The sequence below is a fragment of the Chelonoidis abingdonii genome, chromosome 24, assembly GCF_003597395.2.
Source record: "Chelonoidis abingdonii isolate Lonesome George chromosome 24, CheloAbing_2.0, whole genome shotgun sequence".
Classification (NCBI taxonomy): Eukaryota; Metazoa; Chordata; order Testudines; family Testudinidae; genus Chelonoidis; species Chelonoidis abingdonii.
Window position 1 is genome coordinate 5,067,340 of NC_133792.1, and position 25,704 is coordinate 5,093,043.

The 25,704-nt window shown below is 54.6% G+C and overlaps 1 protein-coding gene across 9 annotated transcripts in view; it reads left to right on the forward strand.

The window, feature by feature from the left end:
- The window catches only part of ANAPC2 (anaphase promoting complex subunit 2), a 48,772-nt gene extending 23,601 nt beyond the window's left edge, over window positions 1–25,171 (forward strand). For 2 of the 9 annotated variants that reach the window (XM_075060521.1, XM_075060520.1), the window contains exons 7-13: window positions 7,710–7,891; window positions 8,081–8,222; window positions 9,144–9,219; window positions 9,887–10,090; window positions 17,995–18,124; window positions 19,117–19,352; window positions 20,077–20,641. In XM_075060521.1, coding sequence (XP_074916622.1) covers window positions 7,710–7,891; window positions 8,081–8,222; window positions 9,144–9,219; window positions 9,887–10,090; window positions 17,995–18,124; window positions 19,117–19,352; window positions 20,077–20,289 — 1,183 coding nt within the window. In that variant the 3' untranslated portion in view covers window positions 20,290–20,641. Of the gene's footprint in view, window positions 1–7,709; window positions 7,892–8,080; window positions 8,223–9,143; window positions 9,220–9,886; window positions 10,091–17,994; window positions 18,139–19,116; window positions 19,353–20,076; window positions 20,642–20,679; window positions 23,554–25,084 lie in introns of those variants that run through there. The other 7 variants (XM_075060526.1, XM_075060525.1, XM_075060524.1 and 4 more) reach the window with 7 other exon arrangements.
- The last annotated feature ends 533 nt before the right edge of the window (window positions 25,172–25,704 follow it).

The window sequence follows — 25,704 nt, forward strand, 5'->3', positions numbered from 1 at the left end:
AAAGCCAACAAGTGTTAGGATTCATTTAAAAAGAGGATAGAGGAATGAAGACTGGAATATTATAGCTAATTATATTAATCCATGGTATGCCAATCTCGATACTGTGTACAGACTGTTGGTCTCATCACCTCAAAAAGGTTATTCTAGACTAGAAACGTGTCAGAAACGGGCAACCTAAAATTGATTAGGTGTTTGGGGGTCCATATGAGGAAGATTAAAGAGGCTAGGCCTCTTCAGCTTGAAAAGAGGAGACTAAGGGGGGATATGATAGACGTATTTATAAATCATGAGTGATGTGGAGAAAGTGGATAGGAAGTTATACTTATTCCCATAATCAGAACTAGGGGTCACAAATGACATTATTAGATAAAAGGAAGTTCTTCTTCAACACAGCGCACAGGTCAACTTTGTGGACCCTTATCTGAGGATGTTTGTTTGCAAGGCTTGGGACTATAACAATGTTTAAGGGAATGGATTAATTCATGGTGGCCAAGTTCCATAAATGGCTATTAGCGGAAGGGTAAGAATGGTGTTCTTAGCCTCTCTGTTCATCGGGATGGAGATGGATGGCAGGAGGAGACACTGATCATTGCCTGTTTAGCTTACTCCTCTGGGGCACCTGGCATTGGCATAGACAGATACTGGCGCTAGATGGACCTTTGGTCTTGACCGGTTGGCCGTTCTTTCTGTTCTTATGTATCTCTACGTGGAGTTCTGTCTGTCGCTTCGGGCTCACTCACTGCAGTCCCTGCTTCAGCAAACCTGCACCTCCTGCCTTTGCGAACTACATCTCTTTCATACAGACTGACAGGGCCGGGGGGGGGGCCAGCCCTTCCACCAGGACTTCTCTGGCACTTTCTCTCTGGTCTGTATGACTTCAGAGTGTCCATGGGAACGTGGCAGTTCTGGGCTCCTGACAGTGCCTGCATAGGTTGTTGAGAGGAGGGTAAAGTCTGTTGTTTTTATTGGAGTTCCTTAATGGCTTACTTCAGGTTCAGCTGTTTCTGTTCTACTTCTCGTCCGCATACCCAGTATGGTGCTGATGTTACATAAATTCTGTGATCCTTTTTGTTGGAAGTTTTTGTTTCTGTTCATTTTCAACGCTCCTGTCACTGCTGTATGACCTAGACTGTTAACTGGATTGACCCCCTCTTTAGCAATGGTGTTTTTTATTCCCCGCAGCTATGCCTGATTGATGCTTACCTTTCAATATTCTGTGTTTGTTGCCATACAACTCAAGATTGCAAGGCAAAAGGGACCATTTGTGATCATTACTGTGGGACTCCTCTCTAACACAGACCAGGGAGACCTGCTCAATATAATTTCCTAGAACAGACTTTTTAGAAGCCATCCAGTCTTGACTGAAAATTGTCAGTGATGGGAATCCACATCAACCCTTGGTAGATTGTTCCTTAGCTAATTCTTCACCGTTAAAAATCTACATCTTATTTCTAGGTGATATTGTCTCCTTCTTCGAGTTGATTGCTCATATCATTCCAGTTAGGTGTCCACGCGCCGTGTGGACATTCGTTGGAAGACTTTTTACCTAGCAATACTCGGCGAGTCGGCTGGGTGCCCCTGGAGTGGCGGCCGCTATGGCACGGATGCTATACACCCTGCCGACCCCAAAGCACCCCTCAGTTTCCTTCTTACAGCCTGTGTGTCGTTGGAACGTTTTGGAGCGCGGCTTAGCTGACCTCCATTCCGCTACTTGTAGTTTTCTGTTTTTATCGTGTATATCGTTTATAACCTTATTTATATAGTTTTAATTGTATTTGTTTATAGATAGTTTAGTCCACTATGTTAGAGGTTTGGAGGTTAGTCCCTTCTCGCACCCGGTGCGGGGCCCATGCCCAGCTCACCGGGTTCAAACTGTTGCTCGGCCTGTCACAAGCCGTGCGACAGGAGATTCCACACGACTCCTGTCTGAAGTGCCTCAGAGAATCGCACCATAACAGCTAAGTTGCCCCATCTGCAAGGCTTTCAAGCACGAACAAAAAAGGGGCGGCGACATCAGGACTTAAATAGTTCCTATGGGGCAGCTCTCACTCCTCCACCCTCGGCACTAGTGCTGGCCAGATACGACTAGCAGAAGCGCCTCCTCGCACCGGACCGTTGCCGGTACTGTTCACAGCTCTCAGCACGCCATCGCCGGCACAAAGTCGGCTCCACGCGCTCCTTTCCCGAGTCGAAAGAGGGCAGACCTCCTGCTACCTCTGTGCCGTCTGCACGCAGCAGAGAGGCGGTCTAAGTCGGAATTGCCTGCATCGACACTGCCGTGCACGGCAACTCGCACTGTTGTTCCGGTCCCATGGGCCGTCTGAGGGCCGGCGACCTGTTGCTCCCGGCACGGGCCGCGGTGAGCTGACTATACCATTCACGTCGTTAGACTTCTCAGCGCGAGGGATTCTGATTGCCTGACGAGGTCGACACTGCCTCCACCCCGGCACGCCAGTGCAGGTTATACAATCGATAGGCAAACTGGCCTATAGGACCTCCTCTGTTGGCACAGCGGACCGGCACCGCTCTACGACGTGGTCCCGCAGACATTCCAGGTTTCCAGGACGGCATTCGCTCATGATGCTGTCGCAGTCCGGCACCGTTCCCTCCCTACAGGTACCAGTCGAACTTCATGGCCCATTGGTATCCGTTTTGCCGGCCGCTACTCTCGCACCGTCCAGCTTCTGCACTGTCCAGGCACCGTGTATCCATGCGATCACACGCATGCTTCAGATCTCGGTCGACCTCCCGTACGATATGCTTCCGGCAACCGGTCTTCGATTACACAGTGGAATAAGGTCCGCTGGAACGGCACTCCAATAGTCCCGTCCGTCAGGCTCCACTCTCGCGCGCGCGCGCTCAACTTTAGCCGTCGTCCTCGGCCCGGAACAGAGGAAGCCCACGTTTCAAAAAACCAATCGGGTCTCCCCGACCGCTGGAGCAGGAGATGGCCCAAGACCGGAGGCCACACGGACCCACTCGTCCCGGCATTTCCTCTTTTCACTCTTCGGATGGAGCGGTGGCAAGGACATCCTCCTTGGGCCCTCCTCCAATCGACCTCAGAGGCATCAGGCACCTCCTCAGGAGGTAGCACTCTCATGACTCCAGTGGAGGTGGTCCCGAGAGGTCAGACTGTATGGCATTCGTCGGCAGAGTATCCCACCAGCGTCGGCCCTACCCTTTATCAGGCATAACAAGCATGCCGACCCATATGGCATCCCAGCCTCCATCCCTCCTGCCTGCACGGGAGTCGGTTTAATACATGCGTACCCTCTAGAAGGTACGAGTATTTGTGTGTCACCTGCTCACTTGTTGTTCATCCAGCTCAGTGAGATGGAGCGCCGGCAACAGGCGCCAGCCTCAGCGATGGCGTATTATGCATGGCAAAGGGGCGTGTGCAAGCCCTGCTGATCACTAAATACAACCTGGCAGGAGTGGTTCCCTATCCCGGCGCTGATGTGCCAGTCCCCGGCTAGTGATCAAAGCTAGCCAGGCCCTGGCTTCGTGTCACATGACGACACGTCTCCCTGGCTCAGGTTCCAACCTCCACACCGGATTGCAGTATACCATCCAAGATTTACCCTTCGTGTTAAAGGTCTCTTCTTCGAAAAAGACCACCCTAGATCGCAAGCCTGAAGGACAATCTAGTCTCATGCGTTTCTTTAGGCATCATGCCCGTGACCCAACGCAGGCCTTTTCATCCCGATCCCGTCCCGCTACTTTATTCTTGAATAGACAACTTTGCAGGCGGGGTGGGCGTGACTCAGTCAGTTACCCAAGGGGCAAACCAAGGTCCCCTCCAAACACCAGTGGGCCTAGTACGTCTTTTGAAGGTACGCCTCAGGACGGAGTACGTTTCAGGCAGGATCCATCCCCCCCTTCTCAGCCCTCTTTCCTACTTCTCCCAGCTGGTCCCAGAAAACCTAGACTCTGGGTCCTACGCCGGTGAACACGGATTACCACCTCACTTTGTTTCAACCTCGCCTACCACCTCAATCCAGTTCCCTCTTTCAGAGGTGCAGAGCTCCTGCTATGCGGAGCAATAGAGGAGTTGCAAAACGAACGAAAAGTGCAAGGATTTTACTCCCGTTTTTTCCTATCCCAAGTCAAGGGCGGCCTCGGCCTATTCCTAGACTGCGAGACTCAACACAGCTTTTGATAAAGTTGAGTTCCGCTATGGTCTCTTGGGGACCATTATCCGTTCTTGGAGCCTGGTATGGGGATGCGTTTTCACATTGCCATTTTCCTCCATTTCCGCTTCGTTCCAGTTTACGGTCCCCCTTTGGGCTTTCACGGCTCAGGTCGACGTGTATTGGCGTAGCCGCGCAATACGTCCACCGACGTCGCGATAACGTATTATCCTATCTTGGGATGATTGGCTCCATCGAGGAGCCGAGACAAAGTCACAACATGTTGGGCGTTGTCAGGGACCTATTCGCACGTCTAGGCCTGTGAATCAGTACGAAATCCAATTCTGGTTTCCCACACAGAGGTAGATGCTACGGGTGTCTAGCCAAGGCCTACTTACCAGCCGCGGTTCAGCAATGACGCTCGAGGTCTACAGACTCTGCGACTCGGCTCGGTCGGTCTCCTAGGTCACCATGGCTGCCTGCACATTCCGTGACCAATCCGCCAGGCTCCGCCTCCGTCCAAACTTGGCTACTCGGTATAGCGCTAGGGCAGAGACCCAGTAGAACATATAGTCACATTTCCCCGACCTTTAGTGGGTCCTAGCGTTGGTCGCTGACCCTGCGCCTCGGTGATTGGTTTCTCCGTTCCCCGCACCAACTCGCTGTCCCTAGACAGACTGAGACGCGATCAATACTCGTCAGGTCGTGTTGTCAACGTCGACCTCTGGAGACCTTCGATTCGAAGTGCGCTATAGCTATTCATCTGCTCTCGATATGTACTGGGCTTTAGGCTGTCCGAGGAGACTTGGGCGTGGCGACCTTGGGGTGCCTGGCGTATCTTTGTATGGGCTATCGGCTATTGGTGTTGCTCTGTTCCAGAGACCATCAACATGCATGGATATTCTTAAACAGTGCAGGAGTGTTCGATCTTCCCTCCTGTTTCAGGGAGTGCGACTTGGGGGACTATACCTAGCTGGCCCAGTCGGGTTAGGCACCAGTTGGGCGGGTCGTTTCCTCGGCAGGAGTGGTTGTCGCGGCATGCCCTACCTGAGACGTGGATTCGAACCTGAGCAGATCCTTCATGTCACGAATGGTACGAATATGGAAAAACGGACGTTATTCGATTCGGTTTTCAGATAAGTGTGGGAGATGTTCCTTGTTCACGATTATGGCGAGATCTCTCTGTCCTTCGGTTGGGTCTGTTACGGGGGTGCGAGTCATGCGGAACGCATTCCCTAGATGTCGTGGAGTCACATTCTAGGACCGGTTGCCTTGCCTATGCCTTACCACACAGGCCGGTTGACACTCTGTGTACCTTGCGTCCCATGCTATATACGTCCCACAGGAAACTAGAGCGCGGCCTCATGATTGTGCCCATTGTGGTCAGGAACAGGACTTGGTTCTAGCCCTGTATGCCTCAACAGGTGGTCCATATGATTACGCAACTCAGTCACCCGCACTGCCTAGTGTGTTTTTTCTCATCGCAGCTTCTGGCAGTGTCTTTCAACGCTCAAGCCACGTGCGCGCTGCAGGCCCAAGCACTGCTGTTACGCTTGCAGTGCTCGTGTAACGAGTGCATGAGTTGCCCAGGGCCTGTCGCTGGCTTGCTCTGAGGTATCAACCCATGCTCCTGTGGTAGCAGAGAAGCCTTCCACGCGGTGTGCGTAGATGCCATTGTCCTTGGCCTAGAGACACGTTTCTCCTGTGTGCGCAACACAGTGTTACTCCTTGATGTTCTCGGATCCCGTATCCATTGGATTACCTTTGGTCTCTAGCAGAGAGCCCTGGCGGTGTTGGGGTTCATCTTGAGGAGTGCACTGGTGGCATCTCAATTCTGCCCAGGAGAGAATGCGCTCCGTGTTTCGCACCTTAGTTACTAGTTCTCTAAGGGTCTGGACAACCTATACCCCCAAGTACGCTCCTGGCCCTTACTGGGTCCTCAGCACAGACTTATTCATCACTTTCGAGCCGCAGTTGTCTATGCCGAGAGTTTCCCCATGAGCCATTAATCGCCGGGCTTCGAGCGCTCACAGGTAGTACCACTCACTATCTGTCTTTTCACAGGATAAGGTACAGTTGCGACAAGTGTGCCTGCTAAAGTGTCGGCTTCCTTACCATCAGGACTCTTTCTTCCGCCCGTTCATGCCACACGTGCTTCCTAGAGTTGTTGGGCGCTCGCCGATCGGATGAAGCCCTTCCATAAATCCCCCATTTTCGTTGCAGTGGCTGACGGATGGAGGGATCTACCGCTTCCTCCCAGGGATTCTCTCGTGGGGTGGCGTCTGCTCCGCATTTTGCCTATGACTTGGATTCTGCTTCGCTTGGGCCACCACTCACCGCACATTCCTACCAGGGGCTCAGGCTTCATCTGGTGCCTTCCCTGGCTCATGTACCATCCAGCGAATATGTCGCGCAGCTACTGGTCCTCGGGTCCACGCCGTTGCTTCTCATTATGCTTGTCCAACAGTCTAATTAGATGATTGCAGCCTTTTGGCTCAGCAGTTCTGCACTCTGCACATCTCACTCTGCCCCACCGCCTCGGTAAGGCTTGGATCACCTAATGGAATGGATCATTGAGCAATCACTGAAGAAGAAAAAGACAGTTCCTCACTTTTTGTCACTTTGTTCTTCGAGATGTGTTTGGCTCTATCTATTCCAACCTGCCCTTCTTCCGCCACTGTCGGAGTAGCCAGCAAGAGGAACTGAGGGGGCTGGGTCGGCAGGGTATATATCTGGTGCCATAGTGGCGCCACTCCACGGGGCGCCCAGCCGACCCGCCGAGTGTTGCTAGGACAAAAAATCTTTCGACGAACTTGCACGCAGCGCGCCCACACCTCACTGGAATGGATATGAGCAACACATCTCGAAGAACAACAGTTACAAAGGTGAGTAACCGTCTTCTCCTAGCCATTGGATCATGTTAGCTCTTTCTCACCTAGATAGAAGAGCCTGTTAAATATTTGTTCCCCATTTAGGTACTTAAAAGCTGTAATCAAGTCATCCCTTAACTGCCTCTTTCTTAAGCTAAATAGATTGAGCTCCTTGAGTCTGTCACTGTAAAGCATGTTTTCTTATCCTATAATCGTTCTCATGGCTCTTCTCTGAACCCTCTCCAATTTATCAATATCCTTCTTGAATGGAGCACAGGATTCCAGCAGCAGTCGCACTAGTGCCAAATACAGAGATAACGTAAGATTCCCCTGTTTATGCATCTCAGGTTGATATTAGCTCTTTTGGTCACATCGTCACACTGGGAGCTCATGTTCAGTTGATTATCTGCCACAACCCCCAAATCTTTTTCAGAGTCACTGCCTCTCAGAATAGAGGCCCCCACCCTGTAAACATGGCCTACATTCTTTTTTCTGAGGTATATACGTTTACATTTAGCCACATTAAAATGCATAATGTTTGTCTGTGCTCAGTTTACCAAGCAATCTGGTCCTCTTCGTTAGTGACCTGTGCAATTTATAATTTACTGTTCTCCCAGGTTTGTGTTTGACAGCTGTACATCTCATGCCAGGCTGGACTGTGCTTACTCCTTTGCTGATCCTGCCCCTTTCACCTCCTGTTTTTGGACAGGACCAGGGAGGACACGGTGCGTCAAATTGTGGCGGGTCTAACAGGCGATGCTGAAGGGTCTGGTGACTTAGCCAATGAGCTCTCGAAAGCTGACCCAGTGACGCTGGAAAATGGCCAGGAGAGTGACGATGACATCTCGGAGCCAGAGGACTGGCTGCCTGACCCAGTTGATGCTGACCCAGGTTAGACACTAGGATCAGAGCAGCCGCAGCTACCCCCATCCTGACAACATTCCACAGCCCATGACTTCCTCCTTGTTCCCTTTTGTGGTGGTGTGGGTGAGCGCTGCTCGTCCCCAGGCCCTCTGTGGGGCAGAGCCTGGGGAGATTGGGGGGCTCTGTCTCATGTTCTGGTCTGGCATGTCTTCTTAGGGAAGCTGAGTTCCAAGCGCCGCTCCTCGGACATCATCAGCCTGCTAGTGAGCATCTATGGGAGCAAGGATCTGTTCATCAATGAGTACCGCACGCTGTTGGCTGACCGTCTGCTGCACCAGTTCAACTACAGCGCTGAAAGGTGAGGCCTGCACTTGCCCCCAGGGTTGGCACAGGAGATGCCCCAGCCAGGCAGTCCCAGGAGAGGCCTTGTCTGATGTGAGTCTCTCTCTGCAGTTCTGGGTTCTCAGCCTGAAATCTGTGATCTCACCCACTGAGCAGTGGCTGTCTACTTGGACACTTGTCATTGGAGGGGCGCTGGAGTGAAATGGCCTCTGGCTTTGTGTGGCTAGCGCCAGGAGAGCAGCATGGGCCATCAGAGGCAGTGTTGGCCAGGATCTTTGGAAGGGAAGGTCAGCCACAGAGCTGAATCCCTGGCCTCTGTCTGTTACAGGCCGTTCTGGGCCCAGCTGGCTGCACAGCGTGCCCTGTATAGCCCTGAGACGCTAGGAAGAGGACGCTATGCTGCTCAGCAAGGGAAAAGAGTTGGAGTCCAGGGAAGAGAGCAGGCTTTGCCCCTCCCCAGGATCCTCTTGGCTCCCTCACATCTGCTTCAGAGGCCCTGAAGGCCTGCAGAGACTGTTATGTGGGGAGGCAGCATTGCGTAGTAGGAGGAGCATGGGACTGGGAGTCAGGAGACCTGGGTTCTGTCCCCAGCTCTGCCTCTGACTTGCTTGCTGACCTTGGGCAAGTCGCGTTGGTTCCTCCACCTTTGGAATGGGTCTAACGAAAGCTAGACACTCTGGCATGAATGGCTGGCAAGGGGGCCAGGCATGCTGCTGTGTTGTTAGTTAGGGTTGGCGAGGACAGGTACAAACTGCCAGCCCAACGGCAGCAGCCCCAGGCTCAGAGGGGTGAACGCCCTGGATGTGGCGTGTCCCTCCTCACTCAAATGCCTGGGACAATCCGCCTGAGGTAGCCATTCCCTGCTGTGCTCTGTGCGGGGAACTCAGCTTCTTTTCCCAGGGTCTTGCTTGTGAGCCTCTGCCTCTGTTGTTCTCAGGGAAATCCGCAACGTGGAGCTGCTGAAGCTGCGATTTGGCGAAGCCCAGATGCACTATTGTGAGGTCATGTTAAAAGTAGGTTCTTGATGATCCAGTGTCAGGGATTGATTCATGCTCCACAGCACGTCTCAGGGTGTCGCAGAGAATAGCAGCCAGGGGTGGCCTGTGGGATTCTTGCCTTAAATCTGAGCCCATACCCCCAGAAGCCCCTCTCCAAGGCATTGCAGAGTAAGGGTGGGCCTTTTGGAATGGGACAGAAGCAGCATGGGGAGTGGGAGGGGCTCCCTGGGACTCTGGGTGAGAGATGGAGGGAGCTCCATGGGGAGTGGGGGTGACGTGGGGGTCCCAGAACTGTGGTCAAAGTCCTTCCATGTTTTGAGCCCTTGAGTGGGTTGGGCTGGTGAATCTGGGGCTGTCATCCCATCTGTCACTAGAGCAGGTAAAGTAGAGGCAGCAACTTGGCTGCAGGTGTGTGGCGATCCCTGCTTCTCCCTGGCGGTCTGTGCTAAAGCCAGTCTGGTGCTCTCCTCAGTGGATAGCGGGGACAAACAGCCATCTAATGTCCACATCCTCTCCTGCGGACAGTTCTCATGCCCCCTTCTCCAGCTCAAGTCACTTCTCCATTGTGATGGCCCCAGTGACCTCTGGCCTGCTGTGGGGCCCAGCCCTGTCTCTGCTTCGGAGCCTGGCCAGGAGAAAAGCAGGCACTTTGAGCTGGGTGCTGTGTCCTGCCTCTCCCCAGGATATGGCTGACTCGCGGCGCATTAACACCAACATCCGTGATGAGGAAGAGAAGCTCCCAGAGGAGGAGAGGCCCCCATTTAGCCTTGTTGCTGTCATCCTGTCTAGTGAGTTCTGGCCGCCACTGAAAGAGGAGAAGCTGGAGCTCCCCGAGCAAATCAAGGAGGCCATGGAAGCCTATTCCAAGAAGTATGAGAAGTTAAAGGTGAGGAAGCCCTGTGATCTGTCTAGCTAGGACAGAGGATGCCTTGCAGTTAGCAATGGGGGGCAACTAACACTCACGAGAGAGAAAGCAGAGTGGGGCTCCCTCACCCTTGGCTTGGAGAGCCTGTTCCACCAGGGGCTGCAGAGTGGGCTGAAAAGCTGGAGGCAGCATGGTGGGTAATTAGAAAGAGAAATGGCTGGTTGCTGTCAACGCTGGTTCTTGGCCCTGCCAAGGTGCTGTTCTTCTTCGAGTGGTTGCTCATATGCATTCCATTTAGGTGTGTGCGTGCCGCGTGCACAGCTGTTGGAGAAACTTTTTACCCTAGCAACACTCAGCGGGTCGGCTGGGCGCCCCCTGGAGTGGCGCCACCACGGCGCCGCATAAATACCCCAGCCGACCCGGCCACCCTTCAGTTCCTTCTTACCGCCCGTGTCGGTCGTTGGAACAGTGGAGTGCAGTTGCCTGACCTCCACATTCTTCCCTAGCTACTCGCTTATCACTGTTCTTTGTTAGTTAATCATTTCGTTTACACAGTTAATTAGTTATAATTGAGTTATAGTGTTAGTGTATTTGTTAGTAGTTCTCGCGGGGCTGGGGGCTCTTCCCCTACCCCGCGCCCGGTACCGAAGCCATGCCTGGCTCGCCGGGATTTAAGCAATGTTCAGCCTGTAATAGGCCAATGCCGACAGGAGATCCCCACGACTCCTGCCTCAACAGCACGATGCGGCCCTTGGCGCAGCAGTGGTGCATCGCCATATCACTCGACCCCCCGCCACCATAAGGCGTGAACACCTAAACTGAAGGGATATGAGCAAGCACCGAAAAAAAAGACGGTTAACCGAGTACGAGCCAGCAAGCGGATGAGACCGCTCCTCCGGCACCGTCCACGTCCGGTACCGGTAAGGCTCCTCGGCACCGGCAGCACGCGACGCCGAAGCAACTCCGCGCCGCTCCCTCTCTCCGAGGTCGACGTCGGCTAAGCCTCGGGCGGACCCTCCTGCAGCCGCCCCGAAGGCTAAGACTGCTCCTGAGGCAGACCGCCCGGCACCGGCCCCGGTTGCGGCGCCGTCAGATCCGGCCCCGTTGACTCCAGCCCCGCGCGGGCCGTCGAGTCCGGCGCCGAGAAGCTCCCCGGCACCGGCCGCGGTCGAGCTGGCGTTGCCTTCCACACCGGAGACATTTTCGGCGGCACGAGACCTGATTGCTATCACGGAGCCGGCACCTCATGTACCTCCGGTACCGCCAGTCCGTTTGACCCTCTCCAAGGGCAAGCCGCCTTTTTCTCGGCCGCCCTCTGTCACTGCTCAGGTCAACCGCTCCAGATCTCGGTCTCCTCGCCGCTCCTCTTCACGGCACCGCTCCAATCGCGGCGTTCACCGTCGCACCGCTCCCACTGCGCGGCACCGCTCCCATCGCAGCACCGCTCCCAATCCGCGGCACCGTTCGGCACCGTTCCCAATCGCGGCACCGCTCCAATCGGCCACGGCACCGCTCTCCGGCGCCGCTCCATCGCGGCACCGCTCTCCGTCGGCACCGTTCAATCGGCACCGCTCCCGCTCGGCCCTCGGCAATGCCTCCGCGGCACCGCTCGGCACCTCACGCGCGGCGCCGGTCCGCAACTCGCTCCCTCCCCGTCCCGCTATTCGCGGCACCGGTCGAGCTCCCGGCACCACCACGCAGGCCGATATTCCCGGAGCAGATCTCGCCGTCGAGGCTCGAGGTCCCGGTCGACCTCCTCCCGGCACCAAGCCGGCGCAGGTCCCGGTCCGGCTCCCGGTACCGCCACCGGTCCCCAAGACTCCGGTCTGCCAGGTCCATTGGCACGTCGGTGCCCACCTTCGCGGCCCCTCCGTGGCCGTCCGGTCAAGAGTCTGCTTCCTCCAGGGCAGGTAGCAGCTATAGCCGGGACCGAGACGTTGACTTCCCCGTGGGACTCTTCCAGGACAGTCGCTCCCACGATCCCGCGCAGCAGCAATGGGCCATGTGGACACCCTGGGCTTACCATCAGGCCCAGGGTGCTCCCCTGGTTCCGGCCCCTGCACCTGCTCCACAACGTCGGGCACCAGAGGCTACCATATCCCGTCCTCCTCCGGAAGACGCAGAGGATCATGCCATTCATCCTCTGCACTCCCCGGAGTCTTTACAGCAGGACCACAGGGGACGAGTCCTGCCCAGGACCCTCTTGTCCCGGGCGTATCCTCCTCCTCTTCTCCCGATGAGGCCGTGGCGGGCTCCTCTTCCTCAGGGCCCCCGCCGATCGACTTGCGAGCCCACCAGGACCTCCTTCGCGGGTGGCCCTTAACATAGACCTCCCGGTGGAGGAAGTGGCGGAGGTCGACGATCCGGTAGTCACTATTCTGGCTGCCGATGCCCCAACGCGCATAGCCCTCCCATTCATTAAAACTATACAGGCGACTACTGATACCTTGTGGCAGTCTCCAGCATCCATCCCACCGACGGCAAAAGGTGTGGAGCGAGATATATATGGTGCCCTCCAAGGGTTATGAACACCTGTACGTCCACCCACCCCCTCCTCGTTAGTTGTCCAATCAGTTAACGAGAGGGAGCGCCATGGCCAACAGGCGCGGCACCAAAATCTAAAGAGGCTAGGCGCATGGACCTTCTAGGCCGTAAAGTCTATTCAGCAGGCGCCTTACAGCTCCGAGTCGCCAATCAGCAGGCCCTCTTAGGCCGATACGGCTTTAACACCTGGTCGGAGGTTAGCCGCTTTACAGAGTTGCTGCCCCGGACTCACGCCAGGAGTTCGCAGCCTTTGTGGAGGAGGGCAAAAAGATCGGCAGGAGGACCTCCCTCCAAGCTGCCCTGGACGCGGCCGACTCGGCTGCTAGGACTGTAGCCTCCGGAATTACGCTGAGACGGATTTCCTGGCTCCAGGCCTCCACCTTACCACCAGTACTGCAGACCACATTGCAGGACTTACCCTTTGAGGGCCGGGGTTTGTTTTCCGATAAGACAGACCCTCACCTTCAAAGCCTGAAAGACGGCAAGGTCACCTTAAAGTCGCTCGGGATGCACACCCCGTGGCTCAACGGAGACCCTTTAGGCCCCAAGCCCGCCGCCCGTACTTCCCGCCTCGAAACAGGCAGGATTTCACCAGGAGGCGAGGTCGGGGGGGCGAAGACGCCAGTCTGGCCCCCACGCGGCCCAGTCTCAAGGCCCCACTAAAACCACATCAGGGGCAAGAGCAGCTTTTGAAGGTACGCCCGGGGACGGCGTACCAGACTCTCTTCAGGATCCTTTTCCCCCTTTTCCAACCGCCTTTCCTACTTCCTTCCGGCGTGGTCGCAGATTACTTCCGATCAGTGGGTGCTGCGCACGGTGAAGCACGGATACCACCTCCAGTTTGCTTCATCCCCGCCTTTCCGCCCCCTTCCCGGTCTCTCTTCAGGGACCCCTCTCACGAGCAAATCCTCTGGCACGAGGTGCAATCTCTCCTCACTGCAGGAGCCGTAGAGGAAGTTCCGCTGCCCGAGAGGGGAAGGGTTATTACTCCCGTTATTTTCTCATTCCCAAATCCAAGGGAGGCCTCCGACCAATTCTAGATCTGCGGGGACTCAACAAGTGGCTACGCAAGTTGAAGTTCCGCATGGTCTCCCTGGGAACCATTATCCCGTCCTTGGATCCTGGAGACTGGTACGCCGCCCTCGACATGAAGGACGCGTACTTCCACATAGCCATTTTCCCGCCGCACAGGAAGTACCTTCGGTTCACGGTCAGACAGCACCACTTTCAGTTTGCTGTCCTCCCCTTTGGCCTGTCTACTGCCCCGAGGGTCTTCACAAAATGCATGGCCGTCGTCGCCGCGCACTTCGCAAGCAGCAGATACATGTCTTCCCATACCTGGACGACTGGCTCATCAGGGCGCCTCGCACGCCCAAGTCCGTCAGCACGTCTCAGTAATCAAGGACCTCTTTGTCTTGGGGATCCTCCTCAATGCGGAGAAGTCCACTCTCAATCCGACGCAGAGACTGGACTTCATAGGAGCGACACTGGACTCCTCCCTTGCCAGAGCCTACTTGCCTCAAGCGCGCTTCCTAGCGCTCACTTCACTCGTCCGGCACTTGCAAGCAGCTCGTCTGACCTCAGCTCGCAACTGCCTCGCTCTGCTGGGGCATATGGCCGCATGCACCCATGTCACCAATATGCCAGGCTACGCATGCGGCCCTTTCAGACGTGGCTTCACTCGGTCTTCCGTCCGAGCAGGGACTCCATGGACGTGCTGCTCACGATCCCTCCCGGTCCTCTCCGCTCCCTCGACTGGTGGCTGGACCAGTCTCAGGTTTGTGCAGGGATGCCCTTTCATCCGCAGCAACCATCACTAACCCTAACGACGGATGCGTCATCCCTCGGCTGGGGGGCCACCTAGGTCGCTTACGGACCCAGGGCCGTTGGTCTGCCGACGAGCTCACCCTTCACATCAACATACGGGAGCTACGGGCCGTTCGTCTCGCCTGTCAGACGTTCCAGCAGCATCTTCGTGGCCGTTGTGTTTCGGTATTTACGGACAACACAACGGCCATGTACTACATCAACAGGCAGCAGGGGGGACTCGCTCGTCTCCCCTGTGTCAAGAAGCCATTCAACTATGGGACTTCTGTATAGCCCTCCGGGTGGATCTAGTAGCATCCTTCCTGCCCGGAGTCCGGAACACCCTGGCGGATCGGCTGAGCAGGTCCTTCCTCTGCCACGAGTGGTCGATCAGATCGGACGTCATTTACTCCATTTTCCAGAGGTGGGGCTTTCCCCTCGTAGACCTCTTCGCGTCCCGCTCGAACAGGAAGTGCCAGGAGTTCTGCTCATTCCAGGGCCTCTCCCCCGGGTCGATAACGGACGCGTTTCTCCTGCCTTGGAGCCACCGCCTACTGTATGCCTTCCCTCCGTTTCCTCTGGTACACAGGGTCTTGCTCAAGGTTCGCAGAGACAAGGCGCAGCTCATCTTAATAGCGCGGCGTGGCCCAGGCAAGCCTGGTACACCACCCTCCTGGACCTGTCAGTAGCCGCTCCAATTCCCCTCCCAGTGTCCCGGACCTCATCACACAGGACCACGGGAGACTTCGTCATCCGGATCTGCGATCCCTCCACCTCACGGCGTGGCTCCTGCATGGCTGAATGCTGAGGAATTACGCTGCTGCTCCGGTCCGGTGCAGCGCATTCTCCTCCATAGCAGAAAACCTTCCACCCGCAGAACGTATGTGGCCAAGTGGAGGCGCTTCACGGCCTGGTGTGCATCCACGATGTTTCCCCTTACAGGCGTCAATCCCGACGATCCTAGACTACCTCTGGCACCTTAAGCAGGGATGGGGCCTGGCGACTTCCTCTCTTAAGGTGCACCTGACAGCAATATCCACCTTCCATCCGGGAGACGGTGGCTGCTCGGTGTTCTCTCACCCGGTAGTCTCTCGCTTCATGAAGGGTCTGGACCGTACTTATCCCCCCACTCGTCACCCAGCCCCTCCTGGGACCTCAACTTGGTCTTGAAACAGACTTATGTTGCCGCCCTTCGAACCACTGGCAACTTGCCCGCTTCTCTACCTATCGTGGAAGACGGTCTTCTTGGTGGCAATCACCTCAGCGCGTCGGGTCTCGGAGATCAGAGCCCTCACTGTCGATCCTCCGTACACCGTCTTTCATAAAGACAAAGTGCAACTGCGACCTCATCCTGCTTTCCTCCCTAAGGTGGTGTCTGCCTTCCACGCTTGCCAGGACATCTTTCTCCCGGTTTTCTTCCCGAAGCCGCATGCTTCTCGGAGAGAACAGCAGCTACACACCTTGGATGTGCGCAGAGCACTGGCTTTCTATGTGGAAAGAACCAAGCCCTTCCGAAGGTCTCCGCAGCTCTTTGTCGCGGTTGCAGAGCGAATGAAAGGTCTGCCAATCTCCTCCCAGAGGATTTCCTCCTGGGTCAGGGCCTGTATTCGCACGTGCTACGAGCAAGCTCAGGTTCCCCTCGGACACCTTACGGCGCATTCCACGAGGGCTCAAGCTTCCTCAGCAGCCTACTTGGCGCACGTGCCCATCCAGGAGATTTGCCGTGCTGCGACCTGGTCATCGGTCCACACTTTCGCCACGCACTATGCGTTGGTCCAGCAGTCTCGGGACGACGCGGCCTTTGGGGCGGCTGTACTCCAGACTGCCGCGTCTCACTCCGACCCTCCGCCTAGGTAAGGCTTGGGATTCACCTAATGGAATGCATATGAGCAACCACTCGAAGAAGAAAAAAGGTTACTCACCTTTGTAACTGTTGTTCTTCGAGATGTGTTGCTCATATCCATTCCACACCCACCCTCCTTCCCCACTGTCGGAGTAGCCGGCAAGAAGGAACTGAAGGGTGGCCGGGTCGGCTGGGGTATTTATGCGGCGCCGTGGTGGCGCCACTCCAGGGGGCGCCCAGCCGAGTGTTGCTAGGGTAAAAAGTTTCTCCGATGGCTGTGCACGCGGCGCGCACACACCTAAATGGAATGGATATGAGCAACACATCTCGAAGAACAACAGTTACAAAGGTAAGTAACCTTGTTTTTCTCCCCATCTGGTTCCACTTGTTGCCTGCATCCCTGGCAGTGCACTTCTCCTCCTGGGTCCTTAGGCTTCTCTCTTCGTCTCCAGCAGCCTGTAGCCCTTTGTGGCAGAAGGCACCTCTGTCCATGCCCCTTTAACCAGACCTGAGTCAAGGTGGAGGCTCCAAGCTCCTTCTCCTCTGTAGAGATGAGGGGTTCTCATCTCTGTGGAGCCAGCTGCATGGACTTACCCAGCCTGCTGCGCGCCAGGCAGAGCAGAGAGCAAACGTTTGTAAGACCAAAGAGGCTTGCTGGCTCAGGCCAGCCCTGCACAGTGGCAGTGGTTTAACAGAAGGAGCAGTTTTATCCACACATAGCAAACCTGGGGTAGGTGTGTGTGGATGCTCCCGTATCGATTTCACACAGCTTAGAGCAGTTTAGCTGGTGTGAATACATTCTACAGCCACAAGCTAAACCAGTAGAACCTGTTTAAAACCATTATAAATGTTCACACATGAGTGCACCAGCTTAGCCAAAGCAACTGAATTCAAAGCAGTGAGAGATCTGTGTGCCCGGAAACCCAGCTGGTTCCCATAAGCTAACCACACAACGGCCTCAGCATGGGGACAGCAAATGGAAACCTGGCATCTCATGAATTCAGTCCCCACTGCCCACCCTCTTGCTATCTGAGATCCAATTCTGTCTCAGGCCGGGAGTTGGCTGGGGGGTGGCTTCCTGGGATCGTTGTCATGCCAGACAGCTGGTCTGTGTCTAGTCTTCCCCTAATAGGCCTTTGCTGATGGGGAGGGGAGATGCACATGGAGTGGGGTGCCAGTGCCCTCCGCACCTACAGGAGACTGTCTAGGGAGGACATGCCAAATAACCTCTGTCTAATGGTTTACATCCCTGGCCCAGTGGGCAGAGCTCTCAGCCTACGAGGTGATGCCCATTTCTACCTTGGAGAGGCCGTGTCACTCCTAACAGAACCCTGCTCCCATTGAATAGCGCTTCTGGACAGAAACGAGCCCCTCTGCCCCAACTGCCAGGGGCTCAGGCCTTCTTCCCAATCCACCCCTGCTGCAGCACAGCCTGAGAAGGAGAGCAGTACTGGGTGACGCAGAGCCAGGGTTGGAAAGGGAGGGGCTGGGCAATGGCCTGTATGGGGAGGAGGAGGGAGCAGAGGTTGGACCCAGAAGGCTGAGCAGCTGTTGGGGAGGGGTAGTTCAGGGGGGCTGTGCCTGTGTCTGGTGGGAGAGCCGTGTCTGTGGGGGGCTGAGTACTGTGCAAGCTGCAGGGAGTGGCCATTCTAGTCCTGAGTGGCAATCAGTGTGATAACAGTCAGTGAGTGACCTGTCATGCATGTGAAGTGTGAGCTGCTTCTGCTTCCAGGCCATGAGGACTCTCAATTGGAAGCATCACCTGGGCCTGGTGAACCTGGATGTGGAGCTGGCGGATCGCACTGTCTCCCTCTCCGTGTCTCCTGTGCATGCAGCCATCATCCTGCACTTCCAGAGCAAGAGTGAGTGAGGCCTGGTGGGCCCAGCCACATCCCTGGTGTGTTGACCACTGCCCTCTGCTTTGCAGGACAAGCCACTTCTGCTCACACAGACCTAACACTTTGAGACTTCGATAGTGGATCCAGAGCCCACTCAATCTGGCCATGGTTCCTCTACTCTCAGTGCTGCTCCGAGACAGACCTGTTCCCCTGCGCTGCAGCTCAGCACACAGCCTGCTTTCAGGAACGCATTGCGCAGTTACCCCCGGCTATTCTTGCCCACTGGCAGCTCCTCCCTCAGTTCCCACCATACCTGCCTGCCCCCTCCCTGTTCTCATGCCCTGTCCCCCAGCTCCCTTCCTCTGGTGGTGCCAGTTCAGTGCCATCCCAAGTGCACAGAGATTGCCGCAGTTCCCTCTGAGTAGCCTGTTCAGTGACTTCCTAGGTTGGGGATATTTGGGGGCCTGGGTAGGACAACTGTTGAGATGAGAGGGGACGTGATAGAGGAGGTGAATCTGACTTTTGTATTCAGTGAAACTGCAGGGCAGTGGTGTTGGCACTGGTGAAGGGAAATCCTTTCACACAACACAATTAGCCCGAAGAACTCATTGCTACAAGAGGTTAGAGAAGCCAAATGCTTAACAGGCTTCAGAAAAGGCCTGGCCATGGATATAGATAACGAGAACCTCCACTGTTACATTAGAAGGGCTAGAATCCTGCATAGGCATCTAAGCTTGCCCTTCACATACAGAGTTTGTGAGAAACATGATCCCAGAATAGCCCACCTTCCTGTGCAGCCTGGTTCAACAGGAAGTTGCTGCTGGGAACAGAACACTGGGCTAAAGAGAGTGCTAATGTGATCTGCTCTGGCAGTGCCTGTGCTGATGGTATGCAGGCTCAGGCCTGTGTGGTGGCAGTGTTATCCTGATACTGGGCTGGGCATTGCTGGGTTGAGTCCGACTCCCATACCAGGGAGTGACTCTACTCCTCCTTGTGGTGCCTGTGGTCTCCCTCAGGTACGTGGACGCTGGCAGAGCTGAGTGAAGTGCTGAAGGTTCCTGTGACATCGCTGAGGCGCAAGATGACCCTGTGGCTGCAGCAGGGCGTCCTTCATGAGGATCCCCAGGGCACATTCACAGTGATTGAGGAGGAGCAGAAGGATCAAGTGGAGAAGGTGGTTCTCATAGACAGTGATGAAGAAGGCGACTCTGCCATGGCATCACAGGCAGACCAGAAAGAGGAGGAGTTGCAGGTACTTTCCTGAGCACCTTGGGTGTTTCCAGAGTGGGAAGACTCTTGCCATTCCTTGTGTGGTGGTTTGTTGCTCTGTTCCAGTCACCCCCAGTTAGCAGAATGACCAGTCTAGGGTGAATGGTACTAATGCTTCCACCTCAAGCCTGGGCTGCGAGGCCCAGGCTAGGATCCAGCCAGAACCAGCTGTGTTCAGAGGGTCCCAAGAATTCCTGAAAGCAGTGACAAGCCAGCTCTTCTGGCTTAGAAAGGCCACTGTCCAGCCAGAGGGCGCCTTGGGCCATGCCCTGGGCTCCACCATTCTTTCTGGGTTCCTAAGAAGGGGTGTGAAGTCCAGCAGCCACAAAGCATCCTGTTGGGGTCAGGCATTAGGGATTCTGTGGGCCCTGGGAGAGGATAGAGAGAGCTCCCATGGAACATGTTGGGACTCAGCTTGGCCACTGGGAGTTGTTAGCGCACTGCCAGCCAGAGCTTGTTCTCCAGCGTTGTATCCTAAAACGCCTAGCGCTACTGTTGGCCGTTGACCACGCAAAGGGTGGGTCTGTATGGCTCCAATGCAGCAGAGTGCAACACAGGCACGGTCAGCCCTGCAGATCCCTTTCATGCTGTGTCAAGGTGTACATATGCTCCCAAAGTCTCTGTTCCCTGATTTGTAGTGAAGCATGTGGGATGCCAGGGTTGGGGGTGTGGTTGGGATTTATCCCTGCCTTTGTATCCCCCTGCAGCTTTTCTGGACATATATTCAGGCGATGCTGACCAACCTGGAGAGCTTATCCTTGGAGCGGATTCACAGCATGCTGAAGATGTTTGTGATGACGGGTCCGGTGGTGACAGAGATTGACATCCAGGAGCTGCAAGGCTTCCTCCAGAAGAAAGTCCGGGACCAGCAACTCATCTACTCCGGTGGTGTCTACCGCCTGCCTAAGAACTGCAGCTAGAATGTGAGCCTCCCCACCAATCCCTGAGCACTGTGCTCTCTTGCAGCCATTCTGCCTGCATTCAGCACCTCCGTTATACTTGCTTCAGGTGACATGCAGGTGCCCTTGTTAAGCACAGGCTCTGCCTCTCCGCTGGGTGGTTGTGGTTTCTGGGATGCTCTTTCTCCCCACTGGCTGCCCTTTGTGTGGAGGTAGCTCAGTAGTACTCTGGACTGAAGCACAGTGCACCTAGAGAGGTCCTTTGAGCTGAGCCAAGCAGAGAGGCTGGTGCCAGCAAGCCCGTTTTGTCCTGTATTTTGGTGTCTAGGGTTCATTTCCCTGGTTAATAAAAGCGCTAGCCATGTTTCTCTTAGAATGCATTGACTCCTTTCTTCCCTTCTCGCCCCCCAGCAGAGCCCTCTGGAATCCCCTCTCCCTGGGCTGGAGGAGCTGGTACGGCCTGAATTCCAGTGTCTGCAGGCCAAGATGCTCTCTGCTCTCACGTGGCCTCCACGCAGCCCGTGCTGCTCACAGGCCATGCAGGGGGAGATGGGCCCTTGGCTGTAAGCCATCTGGATCCTGTAATCCGGCTGGAGCAGCCTCCTGCAGCTGGCTGTGGTGGCTAAGGCCCCACTTAAGGCACGTGTTCTGGCATATGCAGAGGAAAAGCTCCATGCAGGCTCATCACTGTGCAGGACTCTCCCAGGGAGCGTGGGGCTGACCATTCAAACCGGGAGAGGGGGAAGCCATTTCAGTCTGCAGCGGCCATTGGCCTATGGTGCTGGGTAGCAAGGGAGCAGGTATTAATTGGCCAAATGCGATCCTACGGTACAGGTATTGGGAGTCACTTGGTGTAGGCTGATCATGGGGAGAATCAAATCCAGAACTGTTCAAACAAACAGCTTCTTGGAATCCTGCTGTTCTTCTAATGTGTGTCCATTGTGTATGAAACCCACTCCAGTGGCACATGAGAAAATGAGATCGGAATCTAGAAACAGCAGTCTCAATTGGGCTGCATTGTGAGCATTCCCGTGGGCCCACCCCCCGCGAAGACACAGAGGGCAAGGCGGCCACAGTCATCCCTCCGTTTCCTCTTACCACCTGTGGCAGCAAGATGGCATAAGCAGTGTCCTCCCGCTACCCTGGGGCAGAATTTTCTTGCAATTTCCTCTAATTCCTTAGCTAGGTTTAAATCCCAGAAAAATTCCCTGTTAAATTATTTTTTCAAAAATTAAAATTAATTGTTTAAATTTCTCCTAGGTTCTTTGCAACATGATCTTAACCTAAAATGGTAACTTCTGTGTCCTTTGGGGCTTCGCACGCTGTCCTCCTTGACCCAGCCTTATTCCACTCACACACAGCCATAGCTGCTGTCTTCTGTCTTGGTGAGAGTAATTTGGTAGAGTGCAGCTCGGGTTGCAGTTCATTTCTAACAGGACAAGATAATCCAGGAATACTCACCTGAAGTTGTACTTTGGCTGCTTGAGAGAGGAATTGTAGACCCCAAAGAACAGGCAATGACTGATAAGATGGAACTGGTCACTAGGGACACTGGCTGGACCAGCTAAAAATCCTCAGTGCCATTGGACAGGGATCCAAGATCACAGACCACCTTGGTACCTGCTACCACTCTGGCACTGAAAGCCAATGTCACCTCCTCACCAAGACCAGGGAGATCTGATCACTGGGCAGAAATGATTTCTGATACTGTTTTCCCTGTTCCCACAAGGAGAAGCTTCAGCCCTTCCTCTCTTCCCAGGAACTAAGCTTGCTCATGGGGCAGGGTCAAGTGATTCCAGTTCAGTACTGAAGAAATACAAGACACCCTCAGTGCCTACACCTGACATTGGGCAGTTGCCCTCCTTGACATCAGCACTGGCTGAGCGAATGTCGGTATGTCTCTGGCACTGCCTTAGTTCTCAGTGGTGTCACACTCAGCATCGGTACACGTCTTAGACGTTTGCCTCGAAGTTCAGCACCACGGCTCTTCTCTATCACCCCACTCTAATTTCTGGTAGAGAACTTTCTTCTCTCCGTTCACGCAGACCAGGGAGGCCTCTCCAAACTAGGGACACTCACTTCAGAGCCCCAGGTTATTCACCGCAGTGGCTTAGCCTTATCATAACCAGCCTTGTCCCTACACCAGCCCATCTTGGCCCTGTTGGACATACTGGGGACTTCCGTCCATGAGCTGAATTCCTTCTGATCAGTCACAAAAATGCAGCCATTGCATTCTCTTCCTGCATCCTTTGCCAGATCCCCAACGGCAAACATGGAAGAGCAGAGACAATCTGCAAACAAAGAGGCATGTCTTGAGACTCCATCATCTCCCAAAAATCCATCATTGTCTTCCAATGAGGCAGTCTCCTCAGCTCCTAATGATTATAGAGCCTTCTAAGAGCTGATGTCTTGTATAGCTGAGATCCTCAAAATAGAAACCTCAGTAACAAGATCAAGCTCACAATCTTTGACATATTACGTTCTTCCTCAGCTGCTAGAATAGCATTGTCAATGAACCATCTAAAACTCTGTGGGAGACACCAGCAACGTTAGTCCCAACTGCTAAAAAGGCAAAAAAGTACCAAGTAGCACAAAAGGATTTTGAGCAATTTTGCACACAACACCAGATTTATTAGTGGTCTCTGCAGTTCCCAAGGAGGCCGCACAAAGAGCACCCCTAAAGACAAGTACCCACAGAAATCAAATCTCTTTGGGAGGAAAGCTGATTTGTCAGGGCCACTTTCGCTATGAATAGCAAACTACCAAGCTCAGTGTAGTAGCGAGAGGGCCTGGAACACTGGTCCTGGTGCATGATCTGAGGCCGGAACCAGAGGCTGTGAACCAAAGTCAGGCCATGTATTAAAGAAGATAAGCATGTAGTACGTCAACATGGCAAAGTTCTTGCTAGTGTACTAGGCAGTAGATATTTACATAAATATATTCTAGCTGGTACAGATACATCCCAATCTAGTACAGGATACAATGGTTTGACAGAATGATGAATAGGAATATTTTGTCTGAGATATCAGGAACAAGGAGAGGTAACAAACGTCATGAAACCCGTAAGGTGGTGCGTAAATTGCTTATCGCAGTTGTTTGTCTCAGTCTGTGTGTGAGGTAGCTCATCTTTACCCTTTGTGTGTCCTACACAACAGCAGAGACACTGCTGACTGAGCCACTCCTTGCTACCGGGCACTCGTGTTGGTGAACCTGTAACCATGGAGTCGGGGAACTAGGACTGTGCCTTGAGGGCAATAAACTTGGCTGAGTGCCTTTGTGACCAAACTCTGCCTGTGGTTTTTCTTCTCCCCACCTTCTGAAATTAAAAAAAATGGTCTCCAATACATTCCAAGAACTTGTTGGATAATCTGTGCCCTCTTATGCTTTTTCCAACAGCTGCCTGGGTAACTTGTGTCCCCCATCACCACCAAGTCCTATGCGTTGAATGATTTTGTTAGTTTAAAAAAAAGCTTCATCCACCTCTTCTTCCTCATTGGTAATCTAGAGCAGACCCCTATGCTGACATCACCCTGGTTTTTTACCCCTTTTATCCTTTCCCCAGAGGCTTTCAACAAGTCTATTTCCATCTCAGTCTCAGTGCAAGTGTGTACATGTTTGATATACAAGACAACACCTTCCTTTTTTCCCTGCCTGTCCTTCCTGAGCAAGCTGTACCTTTCTGTACCAATATTCCAGTAGTGTATTATCCCACTATGTCAGTTGTGTTTTATTCACTAGTATTTCTGTAGCCAGTCTTCCACTCTCAGAGGGCCTGGAGTCCTGCTGCCTTGCACGGGAGCTTGGCCTGAGCAAGGAGTGGAGGTGTGGGCCATATTGCAGCAACAGGAGATGCTACTGTGCTTTCCTTCCTATGTTCCCACCATGGCTTCTCCAACCCAGCCCAGGACCCAAGCACTATCTCTTTGTGAGCTGTCCCCTCAGTTACTTACCTGAAGCTCAGGCCAAACAAGGTCAAGGTGTAGCTTATTGTTTTCCTGTGAATAACTATAATCATCAGCTGCTACAAGTCCAAAGTGGGGTTTGTCCCCTGCTCCCTACACTGGTCAGCTCTAGCCATTAGCTGCTTCATGCAGCAGGTAAGATGCTGGTATCATTCTTGTGTATACACCACCCATGTGTGTTACTGGGTCATGCTGTCCCTAGTAATAGCAAACTGCATCGTGTGCAGCTCAGACAGGAGCAGGGGGTCCACCCTGGGACCCTGGCCATCAGCTGCAGTAAGAAGAAAAGGTGTATTTCAGCATGAATCGAAATGGAGCTTTCCGGACTGGGCCCTGCAATGTCTGAAGTGTCCCTTTTGCTGGGGGAGGAGGTGCCACCTCCCCCAACTGCCTCCTCTGTGCCCCTGGGGCAGCTCTCACTTGGGCCATGAGTGTCCTGAGCATGTATTGTCCCTTCCCTGCTGCAGCTGCTCAGCAGTTCCCCCACTGGCTGCCTGCTGCATTGTGGGGGAGGAGAGCTCTCCACTGCTGGGCAGTGCGAGCTCTAGGCCCAGCAAGGCAGTAGCTCCACTAGTTCTGGCCAGAGCTGGCGCTGGGCATAAGCAGACTGTGCTTGGGGTCCCCTGTTTGCTGTTTATTAGGTGGGGTGGCAGGGTGGGCCCATCGTGTTCCTGCTCCAGGCCCCCGGTGGGCTAGCACTGCCTCTGGTTCTGGTGGAGCCTGGGGCAGCTCCTAGGGATGGGATGGCCTAGGTTACAGCACTGTCTCAGGTAGTGTTTACACCTATGTCTGGCTAGGAAGTTGCAGCCTTTGGCTATAGACCTTGCTGCTGATGCAGGCTTGTGTCCCCTCAGCATGAGACTGCTACAAGGCGCTGTGTGGGGTAACAGCTTACAGCTACGCAAACCTGAGCTGGAGCAGAACATCTCCAGGGTGTGGCTGCATCTCACTGGGACTGTGATGCCAGTGCCCTGGGATTTCCCGGAGCTGCCCAGGGGTCTCCAGGTGAAGTTCAAGGCATCGGTTATGACCTATAAAGCCCCAATCTGTCTGCCACTGGCCTTTCTGAGGAATTGTCTCTCCTCCTGGGCCAGACAGCCACAGCTGCAGTCCCCTCTTTTGTGAGAAGCTCCAGTTGACGGGGCAGCTCTGAGGGCTCCTGTGCTGTGGAATTTGCTCCCTGCCTTGGTCAGTTGCAGAGGTGATGTTTGTGGGAGGGACAAGTGCCCCCCCCCCCAGATTGGCCTGCTGGGGGCAGGGAGGGAGAGGGCCTCTGCCGTCTCTCCCTGCGCTTCCCCCACCCTTGGTACCTTTGGCTAAATCGGCTGCTCTCCCTGGCAGCCAGGCGGAGAGCAGGACAGAGCCACACCTGCCTGAGAGAGCCTGGTGGGGAGGCAGTGGGGGCCCGCTCCCTGCTTGGGCTCTGCTGCGGGGGGGAGGGGACTCCAGCTTGCTCGGGCCCTGTCCCCGCAGC